Source organism: Trachemys scripta, chromosome 14 (genome assembly GCF_013100865.1).
Source record: "Trachemys scripta elegans isolate TJP31775 chromosome 14, CAS_Tse_1.0, whole genome shotgun sequence".
NCBI classification, from domain to species: Eukaryota; Metazoa; Chordata; order Testudines; family Emydidae; genus Trachemys; species Trachemys scripta.
Genome location: NC_048311.1, coordinates 13,205,139 through 13,220,581, shown reverse-complemented (window position 1 = coordinate 13,220,581; position 15,443 = coordinate 13,205,139). Strand labels below are relative to the sequence as shown.

The 15,443-nt window shown below is 52.2% G+C and overlaps 1 protein-coding gene across 11 annotated transcripts in view; it reads left to right on the top strand.

Annotated features, from left to right (window-relative positions):
- Nucleotides 1-15,443, top strand: part of ARHGAP44 (Rho GTPase activating protein 44) — a 153,297-nt gene that overhangs the window by 119,490 nt on the left and 18,364 nt on the right. For all 11 annotated transcript variants that reach the window (XM_034789666.1, XM_034789676.1, XM_034789668.1 and 8 more), the window contains 6 exons: nucleotides 3,439-3,550; nucleotides 6,106-6,187; nucleotides 8,721-8,801; nucleotides 11,009-11,122; nucleotides 13,658-13,749; nucleotides 14,634-14,814. In XM_034789666.1, the coding sequence (XP_034645557.1) occupies nucleotides 3,439-3,550; nucleotides 6,106-6,187; nucleotides 8,721-8,801; nucleotides 11,009-11,122; nucleotides 13,658-13,749; nucleotides 14,634-14,814 (662 nt within the window). The remainder of the gene's footprint in view (nucleotides 1-3,438; nucleotides 3,551-6,105; nucleotides 6,188-8,720; nucleotides 8,802-11,008; nucleotides 11,123-13,657; nucleotides 13,750-14,633; nucleotides 14,815-15,443) is intronic.

Genomic DNA, 15,443 nt, shown 5'->3' with positions numbered 1-15,443 from the left:
AAATAGATCATGCATTCCTAAGACAGGCCAAGACGGGCCAAATTCGGTCATGGTATAAAGAGGTGCAGTTGCCATGGAGGCCTCTGGTCCAAATTCAGAGGCACTGTTTAGAGTGGTGTAAGCAGCACAGGGAGTGCATGTGGTAACGTGGTGTAGTTTACAATTATTTGGACCCAGTTCTCCTCTCGGATCAGTTCGTGTCCACTGAATTCAGTGGCGTCACTCCTGATCTACACCAGGGATGAGCCCAGCCCGTTCTGTTTGAGGTTTCATTTGCTTGGAAGTCTGCTGCCTGGAGAAGCACCCTTTCATATGGCCTGGGGAGGTAAGGGCGCACCCTGCTGCTCCATGCGGCGGCATCCAGTTGCGTAAGGAGAGCAGCTGGCTGACTGAATAGAGCTGCTGCCACGTCTAACTCCCGGTTTGTGTTTGGAGTCTGTTGCTTTCCTTTGACCTGCCTCCTTTAGACCAGCTCACTCTGTTAGCACAGTCCTGCATTGTTCCTAGGGCAGTTGGTCTCAGTTATTTATCAGTGGCTTTGAGACCTAAGTAATTCCTTGCCTGAAGAAAGCGTGTTCCAGTTCAGAACCACATAGGCAAAGTAACCTTTTCTTTTTCCTTGCCTTGAAATGAGAGGAGAAAAGCAGGAAAGATGATTTAAACACAGCAGGGATTGGAGCGTGTTCTGCGGGACTCATGTGCACATGCCACTGTTGCAGTCCTTTTTATTGCATTCACATGGTAGAGACCGAGCTTATAAATATGGAGATAACCATCCCTCTTCATTATGCAGAGACTAGGAAATAACAAATGATGGACAACCCCCTACAGGTTTAAAGAAGCAACAAAGAACTCAGATGTTTTTTCAGACCTTGTTGGAAATATTCAGACCCTTTGATCTATAAAATTGGGCTGGGAATCTCCTGAGACTGCACACATCTGATCGTTTTCTGATGCTTCCCATCCTAGCTGGAAAAAAAAGATTAAAAAAAGCAGCTTTGCTCCATGTTTTGGTGCTTCCAGGCCTTGCCATGATCGAGACATGCAACTGGGGCCAGGTCTACACTACAGCTCTGTATTGGTATAACTACGTCGCTCACAAGTGTGAAAAATCCACCCCCCTGAGTGACACACCAACCCATGTAGACAGCGCTATTTCGGCAGGAGAGTTTCTCCCATCAACATAGCTAGTGCCTCTCGGGGAGGTGAATTAACTACACTGATGGGAGAAGCTTTCCTGTTGGCACAGAAGCGTCTTCACTGTACGTGAAGACCAGCCCTGAAAAATTGAAAAACACACATAAAAAAGAATTGACAAACCTGTTTGTAATCTCCAGGGTAGTTTGATTTGAGGGCAAAACTTTGGGTTGCTTCATCCTTTCTCTTGAGCAATTCATCCATCCCTATACATCAGAGGTTCCCAAACTTTTCATATTGCATACCCCCTTTCCAGATCTACCAGCTGCTCACATACCCCTACTCCTCTCATCACTGATACGTTGTGTGTTCCCTGTTAACACGACCTGTCTTTAGCCATCTGCCCATATTTCACTGTTACATACAGATATAATTGTAGTGCAACATAAACAACCGAAGTAAGACTGGACAGTTGCTGGGCAGCTGAACCCGCGCTGTCCGGTGATTGGAGATGAGGGCTCTGCACATCTGCATCTATGTGTTCTCATTGGTACACCTTGAAGTAAATTAACTACCATATTGTATATAACAAATTCCCATGGAGTTTTAAAGCTTCATCTGAGTTGCCTATTATGAAAATGCAATAAATAAAATAGTAAGTAAAATCCACCATTAGACAATTTCTCCTGTGTACCGCCCAGAGATGTCTCGCATATCCCCAGTGGTGCGCGGATGGAGAGGTCAGATATAGAGTGAGCGCTTGGGGAAAAGTGTTCGCCCACAGGGGGTAACAGGGTGTTTTTGTCTTTTACCATGTTTCTGCATGAGTTCATTTGAGAGCGTAGTGATGGTCTGGTTTCACCCCATAGTTGTTATCGGGGCACTTAGTGCCCTGGACAAGGTACACCACCTGTTGTGATAGGTGCGTGTAGGACCCATGGATCTTCAAAGGTGTGGGGTGGGAGTCAAAGTCAAACCTTCATGCTTTCTCCCATGCTGCCCCCTCGGTCAGGAGGCACACTCCCCATCGACAAAGCTACCGCCTTGGGAGCTCCTGAGTCAGTGAGCAGCTCCCCTTTCCTGCTGCATTTAACCACAAACTTCCCTCCCCTCTCCCCTGCAAGCAGCTTCAGTGCCCCCCGCCCAACCTTTTCACCCTGATGTTTTTCACCCCTAAGATATGAGCTACCTCCCAGCTGCACATCCCCTGGGGGCTGGCGGGCTGACCACCCAGTTGGGCACATGTGTGGGTGAGCTTTGTTGTAGAAGTGGCTTCCAGTTCACCCTGCCCTACCCTCTGCAGAGCCCCCTGTCTCTACGCTGCCAGGGTCTGACCCTCCTCGTGAAGCAGGGCACAGCAAAGAACTGGCAGGGAGCTGGCTCACAGGGAGACAGGGAGAGTGGTGCCAGCAGCACTAGGACGGGAGTGGGGAGCATGAGGCTCTCAGCCCCCTGGGGCGGGACTGTTGTCCTGGCTTAGGAGCTCCCGCAGCTCACATCTGCTCGACTTCCAGCTCAAACGATGCCTCTTCTACCGGCTGGCACCTGGGATCACCAGCTAAGCTGTCGCTGCCTTTGGCACCATCACCATTAACAAAGACACTGATGCCGCTGCTGGTCATGCAGGGGTCAGAACAGACACCCCCTCACTCCCCTGTAGCTGTCAGTGTAACCACTGGTCAGTGTGTGTAACGGGTCCCCATCCGCGCCTGATCCAGGGGGAATGCGAGTCTGTCAGCTAGAGACCCTGGCTCTTGATGTAGAGACTTTAGTTCTGGAGATCCCTGGTGTTGGCCAAGATGGCAGCTGATACATCACCTTGCTGGAGCTACCAGGAGTACAAGCTTGTTTGTGTTGGCAAAGGGAGCAGGTGTGACTTGAAGCGGCCCAGGGCACAGATACGTGGAGTAACAAAGGGCTGTTCTGCAAAGACACTCCTCGCACCATGTCTAATCTGCCCAGTTCCGTCGTTTCTAGGCCCCATGAGGCAGGCCCCCAGCTGGAATTGCTCCATAGATACTGATTTACACCAGCTGAGGATCTGACCCTACACCCCACTTGAGTTCTGTGTGTAAGTCAGGTGAGCTACAGGGATTCCCACGCTTCCTACGTCAGTGATTTCCTACTAAACCGCATCCAACGTGACACCACTAGGTCAGAGCCTGACCCCTAGGCTGGGTATTAAGCTGGCACCTGGGTCACTCTGGGGCTCCTGCCCTCGGGGCGCTGTGTTCTGCTGTTGCCATGATTTTAGGAGTTTCCTGCTGGGGCTGACTTCTCTCCTGTCTCCTTTGCCCGAAGGGTCTCTTCAGGGTGGCTCCTTCTGCATCCAAGTTAAAGAAGCTCAAGGCGGCTCTCGACTGCTGCGTGGTGGACGTGCAGGAGTATTCAGCAGACCCCCATGCCATTGCAGGTAAAGGGCATTGCCACCTTGGCTTTGGTAACAAGATTATGCGCTACTCTAGATGATCCTCTTCCAGCCAAGGATCTCCAAGCACTGCTCACGCTGTACTGGACACAGCCTGTGCAGTGGGAAGTCCTATTGCCTGAACCCTGTGGGAAGTTTTCCAGCAGAATTATTTCTCCATCTGAAAATGCACTCATTGAAAGCAAACTGGTTTGTGGAAATGCGTCGCCTCTGATGGCATTTTGTTTGGAAAAAAAGCAGTCAGGACTCAGCTTTTCGATTGGCCATTTTGAAATGACTTTTTGTTTCCGTTTTTTAAAAAAATGATATAACGGTTAAAAAGCCAAAATTGGAACAAACAGTTTCAATTTGACCAAAATTAAACATTTTGAGCCGAAACAGGGTTTTTTTTTTCAGAATTTTGTTTCAGAGGAAAATTTGGAAATTTGCGGTGGGGAGGGGGGGGTCTCCCATTTCAAAATAGAAAAAATTTTGAAATGGAAAAACTAGCCCTGAAATGGAAAACCCATTTTCCCCCAAGCTGTCCCATGCAACTATGCCTGTGCGATCTGCTGCTGTCATTTCGAGACAACAAGTAAAGAGGCAGGGCCCTTCGGTAGGGGCCTCCCATAAGGGTTAAAACTCAGTCTGCTAGGGAGGAGTCATAAACGGCTTCTTTTGGTGTTTCGTTATATAGTTTTTCGAGCGATCTATTCACTAGAGGAAAGTTGTTAACAAAGAGTCTGAACTCTGTTGCCCTGTTCAATTCTAAGCTTGAGGAGAAAATTAGAACTGTTGAGGAGTCTTATCAATCTGTTAACATCAAGTACTGATTTAACTCTAGACATAGTGTAAAACAATTGTGTTCTGCTTTAACTGAATGAATGAACCAAACTGTGCTCTTATGCTACTGTAAATTCTGGAGTTACATCCAATTTACAACAATGCAGGAACAAACTTTGGTTCATTATCTCTTAACTTTAAAAATATAATGAATGTATGAAAAACAAACTTTGAAGTATAAATATAACCATATTGGGCATTAAGGAGGGATAGGAACAATTGTAGATTTGTTTGATGCCAGTTTGGAAATAAAATTTGTCCTCTCCTTATATATATATATATATATATATATATATATATATATATAAATAAATTATACCTACTAACGTCAGTGCTTCTAAATCTTCAATTTCCCCTGGAGACATTCGTCAAACTATTCTAGCGTCTCTATTTTCTGTGCTTGTCTACAGTCCTGTTCATTGCAGTTGAGGACGAAAAAATAGTTTTGATCAGAATCATTGATGAACCCCAGGGTTCAGACTTTCCCTGGTTTATTGTGATCAACAGATTTGCCAGTAAATGTTGCATTTAAAAAAGTAAATCTAAATGTTAGGACATACATTGTGCTTATTCTATTTAGCCAAGTTACCGGTCATGCTAAAGCAACCCAAATACAATTGTAATAACCATGAGATGCTCCAAAAACATGGCGATGAGTGTGGGATGAGTGGATCGACAATTAGATCATTTTTTATTCTTTTGTAACAGAGTTTCCAACCTGGTTGTTACAGATTCTGTCGGAGAATAAGAGGGTTTCTGGATGAGGTCCCCTCCTTACTGGCCTGCAGGGCCGGCTCCAGGCACCAGCTTAACAAGCAGGTGCTTGGGGCGGCCAAGGGAGAGGGCGGTACCTGCGGCAATTCGGGGGCAGAAGGTCCCTCACTCCCTCTAGGAACGAAGGACCTGCTGCCGAACTGCCAATCGCGGCTTTTTTTTTTTTTTTTCCCCCAATTGCCGCTGCCGGTCGCAATTGCGATTGTGGCTTTTTTTTTTTTTTTTTGCTTGGGGCGGCAGAAATGCTGGAGCCAGCCCTGCTGGCCTGCTAAATATTGATTTGGTTTGGATAAAACTTTTTGTATTTGCATCACTCATGGGCTTTGAGGCCAAGTTTTTCAAAGACACCTGGATGATTTGGACTCCAAATTCCCATCAATTTTAAGGATACTTGGGCACTCGCATCCCATTCGCCACTTTTGAAAATGGCATAGGTCCGTATGGTGAGATACTGTGAAGTGTTGTGACAATGGCACAATTCCACAGGGTTAAGATGATGTTCCTTTCTTGATCCAAGTTGGTTGCCCTTCTCTTTCCAAACCTGATCTGGGGAGGGCCTGAGCACCCTGGGTAGCAGTAATGGCAGTCGCAGGGGAGGCTGCTCAGTGCTTTGCAGGATTGGTTCCTCAATGAAATGAGGGTCTGATCTTGCTCCCATTGAAGCCAGGGAGTCCAGTGTCACGGGGCAGAGCCCACAGAGAAAGCAACGAGAACAGGAGAAATGGTGAATGTTTGACAAGATTATTAGGATGTTAATTGGTTTTCTTGTTTTTGGTTGAAATCACATTAATGAGGCTGCTGGGCAGAACATACCGCCTGGCCTTTGTGCTTCATTGAAGGGGCTAAAGTCCCATGCCCAGGGACCAGCCAAGATCCTTACACTCCAACCCAGGAAAGCACCCTACTTTGGTACTGACTAGCCAGTGTTCCCTTCTGTCTCCTAGGGGCGCTGAAGTCCTATCTCCGAGAGCTTCCAGAGCCTCTCATGACCTTTGAACTCTATGATGAATGGATTCAAGCTTCCAAGTGAGTCCCAAATGCACTTTCCTTTGTCCTTGGTCTCATCTTCTTCCTCAGCACCCACAATGAGCAGTCAAAAGTACTGGAGTAAGAAGGGCTGAAATACGTTCTATATACAGCCCCTATGGAGAGGCATCTTCCACGTTGGGAATTGCAGAGTTGCCTGCTGAATGACTTTGTCTTGCACCTTCGACCTCTCACCTGTCCTCTGCCTCTGCTAATCCAGCTCCCCAGGGTTCATCCAGAGGCTGCTCAGACAATCTGAAGCCCAGGGCAAAAGGTCAGTGTGCTGCCCCCTGGCGGTGTGTCAGACCAGTCTACGGGAGTGTGAATTGCAGAGCACTCAAACTCATAGCACTCTAACTGTCCCATGTAGACCTTCCTGGTGCAAACTGAAAGGGACCTCGTATGCATTTATAGAGTCCTGTTTGAAACAGGACGGCATCAGCATGAACTAGGTACCTTTTAGCTTGCACCAGCAGGGTCGGCGGAGGTCAGTTAGAGCGCTACACATTCAAGCTCACTGCAATTCATACTCCTGTAGAGTCCATACAGTCTGCAGAGCCGTGTAGCTTCTCCCAGAAATCTGCCTCTAGCTAAAGCAGCCCCAGGCTTCCTCTCACATCCCAGATGCCTCAGCAGCTTCAAATCACTGCTGATGTTTTCACCTTTGTCCCCCAAATGTGGAACTTTTCCCAAAATTGCCCCAGCTCAAGGATGAGGACGGGCAAGATGGAGTCCTGCAGCAGCTTAAAGTGTCAGCGCTTTAGAGCTTGGCATTCAGTGTCCCGGCAGGGCTAGAAACAGGTGCTTTAGCCCATTCGGAAGGTGAGATTCCTGGTGGGAGAGGCAGCATGCGTGTCTAGCTCTGGAAGGGCCAGACATCAGGTCTTAAAGACGTGGAATTTTGGGGTAGAGAAGAGTTGTTCTTTAGAGGCTTATATGGACTCCCTCTGAATCCTGTGTAGTGGGGCTGATAGTAATCTAGCTCTACAGGGGAGTGGATGTGAAAATATAGGTGAGGTCTCTGTGGCTATGGAGCTGGTACCAGTGTGACTAAGGGATGTGAAACTTCCAGAGGAAGGATGGTCTAGTGGCCAGGTACCAGCCTGAGGCTGGAACTGACCTCAGGTCTCCCCTGCTCTGCCACAGATTTCCTGTATGACCATGGGCTAGTCACTTAGCCTCTTTGTAGTCAGTTCCCCCTCTATGAGATGGAGATGACAGCACTGCTCTGCCTCAGAGGGGGGCTCGGAGGAGAATACATCAAAGTTTGTGAGGCGCTCAGTTCAGTAATGGTGACCGGATAAGCACCCAAGTGCTTGTCTACATGGCAACCTTCTGCTGCTGCTACTCGAAAGTGCAGTACATCAAGCTGCCCTCCAGGCTTCGCACTGCACTCTCGCTGCATCCACACGGGACGTTACTGCGTGGCATGCTGGTGCACTGGAGATTGACCCCCTGCCTTGCCACAGAATAACTTGCCATGTGGACAAGCCCTGAGGTAGCTACCTAGACCCTCCCCCGGCATGTCCACATAACTAGGGTGATGTGTGCATGGATCAGAGATGGATTAAAGATAAATCAGGCCCAGATCAACAGAGGTATCTCTATACAGTTTCCCTCCATCCGCTTCAGTCTCCGTCTGTACACAACCTCTGCAGTACTGTCTTGGGGATTGCCTTGCAGCCGACCTCTGTTTTGTGTAGGGGATGGGAAGTAGGTCTTGAACTGAAAGCAGATTGCTCTTGTCATAGAAACTCTCTGGGCCCTGGAGCAAAGTGCTGGGGGAAGGGGTTCATTCCCCTTGTTGAGGTGGTGCTGGTACCTGAGCCACTGGGAAAACCTGGCCTCCCCCGGCTTGAATCAGAACAGCTCAGAGCCAGGACCCTGGTCATGCATGGTAGCACCACTGCCTCTCTGAAGGACTCACTCGCACTCAGCAAACATGCTCGCAAACTTGGTGCCTCCTCCAGAGACAGAGCTGAACTATGGTGGACTGTCAGGGCCTTGCATTCGTTTTTGGGCTGCTCTCTCCTTCCCCGTCTGGAAGGGACATCTCTGTATTTGCAGCAAATGCAGAAATGCACCAGACTTGGGGATCTGACCAGTCAGCCTCTGTATTCATGCATTCCCTCCTGAGGAGGGCAGGGGCCTGGCTGAGTTGGTGGGCTGGAGGCCTTCCAGCTACACTCGCAGTCTCTAATGGTACCATGGAGGCCTGGAGTTTCTCTCTAAGCACCCGAAATAAATAATAAAAGCAAGGCTGGGCTCAGGCACCAACATTCGCACTCGCTCTCTGCACTGGACGCCCCCAGGCTGGGAGCGTTCAAATCTGGAAGGGCTGGCTCAGACTGTTACAAAGACAAAATCTGCTTGCAAACTCAGGATCCTGGTTCAGATTTCAGCTGTGCCCCAGTTGTCAGGACATTGAGATCTGGGGCCTCATCTTTTCTCAACAGCTGAGCGCTCAGCGAAGCGAGCGGCCCGGCTGTGTGGCAAACTGACCAACTAATCCCAAACTACGCTTCCTTCCTAGCATCCAGGACCAAGACAAGAGGCTGCAGGCCCTGTGGAATGCCTGCGAAAAACTGCCCAAGGCCAACTACAACAACATCAGGTGAGTGTGTGGGGCAGAGGGCTGTGTCTACAGGCAGAGTTGCCAGTGATTTCACTTCAGGTGTAATTTTTAAAACAGTTTCATTAAACTGGTGCCAAAGGCTGTGTGGAGACTCTCACAGTGTGATTTAAACCAGCCTTATTTTGGTTTAACTTAAGTCCGTTAATAAGAGCATCCCATGCCCACTGGTGAGCCTGTGTACTGGGTCCCCCTCTGTGCCCAGTCCTCAGAGGATATGAGTCTATTACAACCCCAGGAAGGGAGCTTTAGTTCACCCCGTAGCAGCTTGTGCTTTTAGCTCTGGAGGTCACCAGCTCACTCCGCGGGGTGCAGGTCACGCTGGCGGCTGTCGCCCGTCCACACCACCGTTTGCGCTGTTGTAGCTAATTGGTCTAAAAACCAACGTCAGTTAAACTGGTGACACTTTTTGGGGTAGACAAGGCCTTAGTGGGAGGGTGGGGGCTTTCCCCCCCTCAGGCGCCTGCCTAATGCCCACTAATGTCAGTGGGATCGCTGCATGCTTAGCGATGCAGGCCCGACCCTGCAGGCGGCTGAACTCTCAGCTCCCCTTGAAGTTGGGGCTTTCAGCACCTGCCCTAGCGAGTGCTGCTGCAGTAGGCAGGGGTTCTGTTCCGGGCCCTGCGCTCTCAGGTGCTGAGGGAGGGGGAGCTGTACCTTGTTATGAGTGGGGCTCAAATAAAGTTGGCCATGTAGGTCAGAGCCTGAACCCTCCCACAGTGGGCCCAGGGCTCATGTCCCGCCACATCCCAGTAATGAGCACAAAGGTCCGTGGCGGGGGTGGACCGTAGGTTCCCCTCTTCCCCCTGGCCTCCTCATCCAGCCTGCTTGTGAACTGAACTTAGTCATGGTGGAAAAGCACCAAACTCACTTTCCATGGGAGGACGGCAGGCAGATGGCTGCGGGGGAGCCTAGCTCCCACCTGCGTCCTCTCACCTTTCCTGGCCTGTGAGAGAAGGGGGATGGGCAGTGGAGCCCAATCTCTCAGTCCGCCTAGGATCACAATGCCAGGACCTCCTTCACCCTGCTCTCCTGCGCTGGCCGCAGACCCTGCACTTTGGGCCACTTGCCCTCTAATATGGGTTGAGCCCTCCTCTCCTACTACCCATGGAGCTAGCGGTACATGGAGGGGTCAGACCAGCGCCGCAGGCCCAAGCAGCCCTTTGCAGGTCACAGAGGCACCGGGACTGGGGCACCTGCCACAAAGCGAGAGAGGCCCCTTCTCTCCCGTGTTGTAAGATATTTCACCAGGGATTTTCCAGGGAGTGTGGCACCCAACTCCCATTGGAGTTCAATAGGCTTTGGGCACCTAACTCCCTTAGGCCCCTTTGAGAATCCCTGCCTTACTGTACACTAGTTGATACAGTGATTAATGAGGAAAACCCTGGAAACTGGAGCTCCAGGCTGTTGTTGGGACGTTCCCCCTAGATCAGGACAAGGTGACAGTTGACTGTAGACGTGTCCATGCCCTCGACACAGGAATTTGCTTTCCCTCCTGTGAGCCACCATCCTCTGACTCTGCCAGCCTTTGGGGCATCCTGCACCATGCCAGTTACCAGGCTTTGGGGGAAGGGCACTTCCAGAGGCTTGCTGTCTGGGCAGGTGGGTTTATCGGCCGCTAGGATTTAGCGGTTAGCCCCCGAATGGGATAGGATTTCCTGCTGGATTTCATTTGTGTTACCAAGTGCTGAGACCCCGGGCATGATCTGATCGTCGCCCTTTACATTCTTAGCAATGAAAATCAATCAGGCTTTGTGGCTAGCCATAGCACTATCTCCCAGCCTGGTGGTGGTTAGAGAGGGAGGCTGGGAGCTGGGACCCTGGATTCTCTCCCCAGCTCTGCCCCAGACTCAAGGGATGACCTGGGACAAGTCACAGCGGGATGGTGAAGCTTCCTTCATGTTTGAGAGCCGCTTCGAGCCTCTCAGAAGAAGGACGCTGGATGGTAGGCAGTGCAAGGATGTTGATCTCAGGGTGATGTGGGGCACTCACTGAAGTATTGACCTGGAAGCTGCCTCGAAAGAGAGAGGCCGAGGCACCTGGGGCTCGGGGAATAACCTGCATTCGGTGCATGGTTTCGCTGTGAATGTCGGGTGCAGAGGAAGGCAGTTGTGGAGAACATGCGCTGCAGCCCACAGGCCCAGGTGACACTCAAGCCTCACCCTCTGCCTCTTGATCGCCTCTGCCAGGTACCTGATCAAATTCCTAGCAAAGCTAACGGAATACCAGGATGCTAACAAAATGACACCGAGCAACGTGGCGATAGTGCTGGGCCCCAACCTCCTCTGGCCTCAAGCAGAAGGGTAAGCAGAATCCACTGGTGCGTGCGTGTAACAGGGTCCCCTCGGTGCCCAATCCACAGGGATACGTGTCTGTTACAGCCGCTGCTAGGGACCCTTGACGTTTTAGCTCAAGCTGAAGCAGCTCAGGCTTTTAGCTCTGACGGTCCCCAGTTCAGTCCCCAGCGTGTTGGCTGAGATGGTGGTTGTCGCACAAGTACTGGGGAAAGCAGGATAGAGCAGCTCCCGGGGTGGACAAGACGGGTGAACTGGTGGATGCTGCTTCTGTTGCTGTTCTCCTTCAGCCCCATTAGCTCCTTAGCGGAGCATCCTCAATTCCTGCTGAAGTCAGTGGGAGCTGTGGGCTCTCAGCACATCTGGAAATCAGGCCACTTAGGTAGGGTGTGTTTTTAAAATCCTTTCCCTAAACTTCCCTAGGACCATAGATGAAAACACATCCCCTGCCCCATAGAGCTTGACAGTCTAACGACAAGGCATGCTAACGTCAGGCACAGGAGGCCGTTCCAGCAGAGGGAGGGTGAAGGGGGAGAGTTAATGCTGAGAAGGAAGGAAGCGTGTGTTGGATAAAGAGGTGGGTTTCCAGGGGCGAGGGGAGGAGGGGGTTCTGGGCCTGTGAGGACAAGCAGACTGCCCCGTGTGTCGGGGGCAGCATAGACGGAGGCAGAAGTAGGGAGGTGAAAGGAGAGAAATGAAAGGAGCAGAATCACGTTTCCTATGTGAATTGATCCCTGAAAGTTCTTCCGGCTCCTTTGAGGTGGAAGGTGCTATAGACATGAAAACATCGTCATAATGGGTGTGTTAGGGCGTCGACTTCTTCTCACAGGACTGGGTTAATTTTCTAACTATTGGCTACCTGGCCGATGTGCCTGATGTTATCCTAGTTACTATCCGACGTTGGGCAAGGCTGCCCTACGAATGCTACAGCAGCACCGTTGCAGCCTGCAGCGGTGCTGCTCTCCAGCATCGAGTGTCGCTGCTTCCTACAGCAACAAAAAGGCTTTTTCCGTCAGTGTCGTTAATCCACCTCCCCAAGCAGCAATTCTTCCATCGACCAAGCCACGTCGACACCTTGGGTTGGGTCAGCTTAACCATGGCGCTCACGGTGCAGCTAGGTCGATCCACATGTTAAGAGTAGGCCAGGGTTCAGTATCAGTTCTGAAGGGCCTCTTTCCAGCCTGGAAGTGAAAATGACCAGGTGTCTGGGTGCTATTGGGAGCATTTCCCAGCATGCCTTTCTGGGGAGCGGTGGGGTGCACCCAGGGTCGAAAGCAGCTGCTGTGCTGCTAAACGGAGCATGTGGGACACATGCAGGTCCCCAGAATGCAGCTGTGGGCTCCCCGCTGGAGCACAGCAGCTGCGGAGTTGGCAAACCTGGCAGGCACGTCTGGGTAAAAGGCAGCAGCAGAGCTGGCGAACGGGCCGTAGCCCCCTGACGTCAGAGGTCAGGGGAAGGCTAATACCCAACAGCAGCCCAAAAGCCATGGGGTCAGGCAAGCATCCAACCTACCCTTCTTTTATGTTGGCCTAAATCATTCTTTATGGTTAAATCAAGACACTGGAGGTTAATTACAGTCCCTGCTTCCAAGGGCAGCAGGTTAGGGAAGCCGCTGCGCACTCTGGTCTTGGAGATGCCTTGGAGAACCACATGAGCCCGTATCCCTGCCTGCCGCATGCTCGGTTGCTCCTGGAGTATGGCCCTGCAGCTTTGGAGCTAATGGTGCGCACAGAAAAAGGAAGTGATGCCATAAACGAACGCGCAGTTGGGTTCAGGCTCCTTTAATAACATGATCCATAAGCTGACCACTGTTCTTGCCGTGACGGCGATGTCCCTACGCTGTGGCTAATGTCCTGCAGCACAGAATTACCCTGTGGGCCGAACTGTCACGTTGGTAAAAATGTAGGACACTAGTAGGGAATGATGGGCCAGGTTCTCAGCTGGGAGTAGCAGCAATACAGTGGAGCTCTGCTGATCTACGCCAGCTGAGATCCATCCCAGAAACGTCACAGTCATTAGAAAGCACTTCAGATGTGATGTGTTCATTTAAAAGCATCTAGGGCCTTAGAGAAGCGCTTTGTATTAGCAAGGTAAAGGGAGGGTATCGAGACTGGAGAGGGGAGGCAGTGGGTTAGTGCGCTCCCGGGGCTGCCCCTCCGGGCATTTGCACACCTGACATTCGTCACCATTATCGTTCTCTGATGAGAACTGGAAAAGCCGGCGGTGGGAGGGAGCTGCAGGGCAGAACTGAGGGGCATGGGCAGAGCTGTGTCTGAGCCCATGGCTAGAACAGCAGGTGGCTGCGGGGAAGAACTGAAGGGCATCGGCAGAGCTGTGGGAGGGCGCAGGTCTGTAATACCAGGCTGGTTGGAGGGTCCCACCGGACTAGCAAGGGAATTGCCAGTCAGGACTGTGGTGCACTAGCAGAGCTGTGTTAGAAGAGCAGGGGGACCACGTCAGACCTGGCACGTGTTGGCTTCGACCAATGCTATTAACCACCCAGCCATCGCCGGTGCTGAGCTGCTGCCCCCCGTGTGTTGCAGAAACATCACGGAGATGATGACGACGGTGTCTCTGCAGATCGTGGGGATTATCGAGCCCCTCATCCAGCACGCCGACTGGTTCTTCCCTGGAGGTAGGCTGTGCGTCTCCTGCCGGGCGCTGCGTGCTTGCGCAGGTATCAACGTTGAGAGGAAGCATAATGGAGCCGGCCCACCAGGGCTGAGCCTGAGGGGAATGGGGGCAGAGGACACAAGCGTCCATTCCACAAACCAGCTTGGAGGCCTGTGAATGGGAAAAGGCCTGGACGGTCTCCATCCACTTCCAGGCACTGATGCTACAAAACCCGCTGTGGCCACTGGTATCGCTGGGGAGAGGGGCCGGAAGCTGGGTGGGGCGGGCCCTGCAGATGGCCTTCTTTCATCCCGGGGTAATGCTGGGGCTGTGTAGAGAGCTGTGCACTATCGCTGCGCCCGGTCCACTCTGTGATTTGGGCTATGGGGCTGCCAGGCCTGCACCTGCCCCAGCTCTGCCCTATGACACCAGAGCTCTGGTGGCTGAGGAGAGGACTCTCCCAGCTTGGCCCCACAAGCCCCCTGTGCTCTGTGGCCCCAGAAGGCCTCAGACAGAATCCGTGACGAAGCGCAAGGCAGCTTCACTCCAGCCCAGCCCCCAATGAGATGCGTCCATGGAGCTAGAGAGGGACCCTCACTGCTCCTCCAGCCCACACCAGCCGTCTCTCCCCCTCCAGGTCCTTACCTGATGGGTTATAGTCCCTATCCCTCGTGGAGTCAGCGGCTGGCTGCCCGCAAGCCTCGTCCATGTTCCCATGGGGCTCTCTGGTGCCGCTGGCAGTGGGAAGGGTTCTGTGTCCATACAGAGCCTGGCACAATGGGTCCTGGCCCATGGCCGTGCTCCTAGGCGTGATGCAGACTAGAAATAACAGCAGAGCCCTCTGCCTAGTCTGGATGCGAGGAGCTGCCCCCGCACAACACTGTACCCTCTTGCTTCCCCGACCAGACATTGAATTCAATGTGACTGGGAACTACGGCAGCCCCATGCACGTCAACCACAATGCCAACTACAGCTCCATGCCCTCCCCTGACATGGACCACTCGGACCGCAAGCAGCACGACCAGGCCCGGCGCCCCCTCAGCGTGGCCACGGACAACATGATGCTGGAGTTTTACAAAAAGGATGGGTAGGGCCTCTTCGCTTCGTTGCCGGGGTTTGGTTTTGGTGTAAGTCCGTTACGGTTGTGTGAGCCAGAAGAGGCCGCACCTGGCATAGCCTTGGCTGGGAGATCTGCTTGGGACAGGGGCCCATGGGCATCGTATCCTGTAGCCTCCGCACTGGTGAGCTCAGATGCCTTGCTGCCTTGTCACTCCCACCCTCCCCTGCTCCTGACCCCTCCGCCCTCTCCAATCAGCTGCCTTTGAGCCATTTTAGATGGGAGACGAGCCATTTCCCCTCCCCCACCTCCACCCACCTCCCCAGCCTGAGGTAAGTCACGTTGGACACACAAGCTCCACCCAGCGATGAAGGGTTGGGGAAGGAGTCTCTGGAGAGCCAGCTAAGTGGGCAGTGCTCCCGAGCCCTCGTCCTGCAAGGAGCTGGCTTGGAGGCGCCGGAGTGGGAGCAGAGGGTGTTCAGAGGGAAGCGGGCCTGCCGCGAATTGTTAGGATGAGTTGTCATCACTGGGGTTTGAGAGGCACAAGCCAGGCATTTGGGTCTAGCTCAGCCAAGACCAGGGATCCCCAGCCTGCTCAGCCGAGCCTTTTAAGGAAGCCATTGTCCTGTCTTTGCTAGTTGTTATGAGTTCCTGTGCGC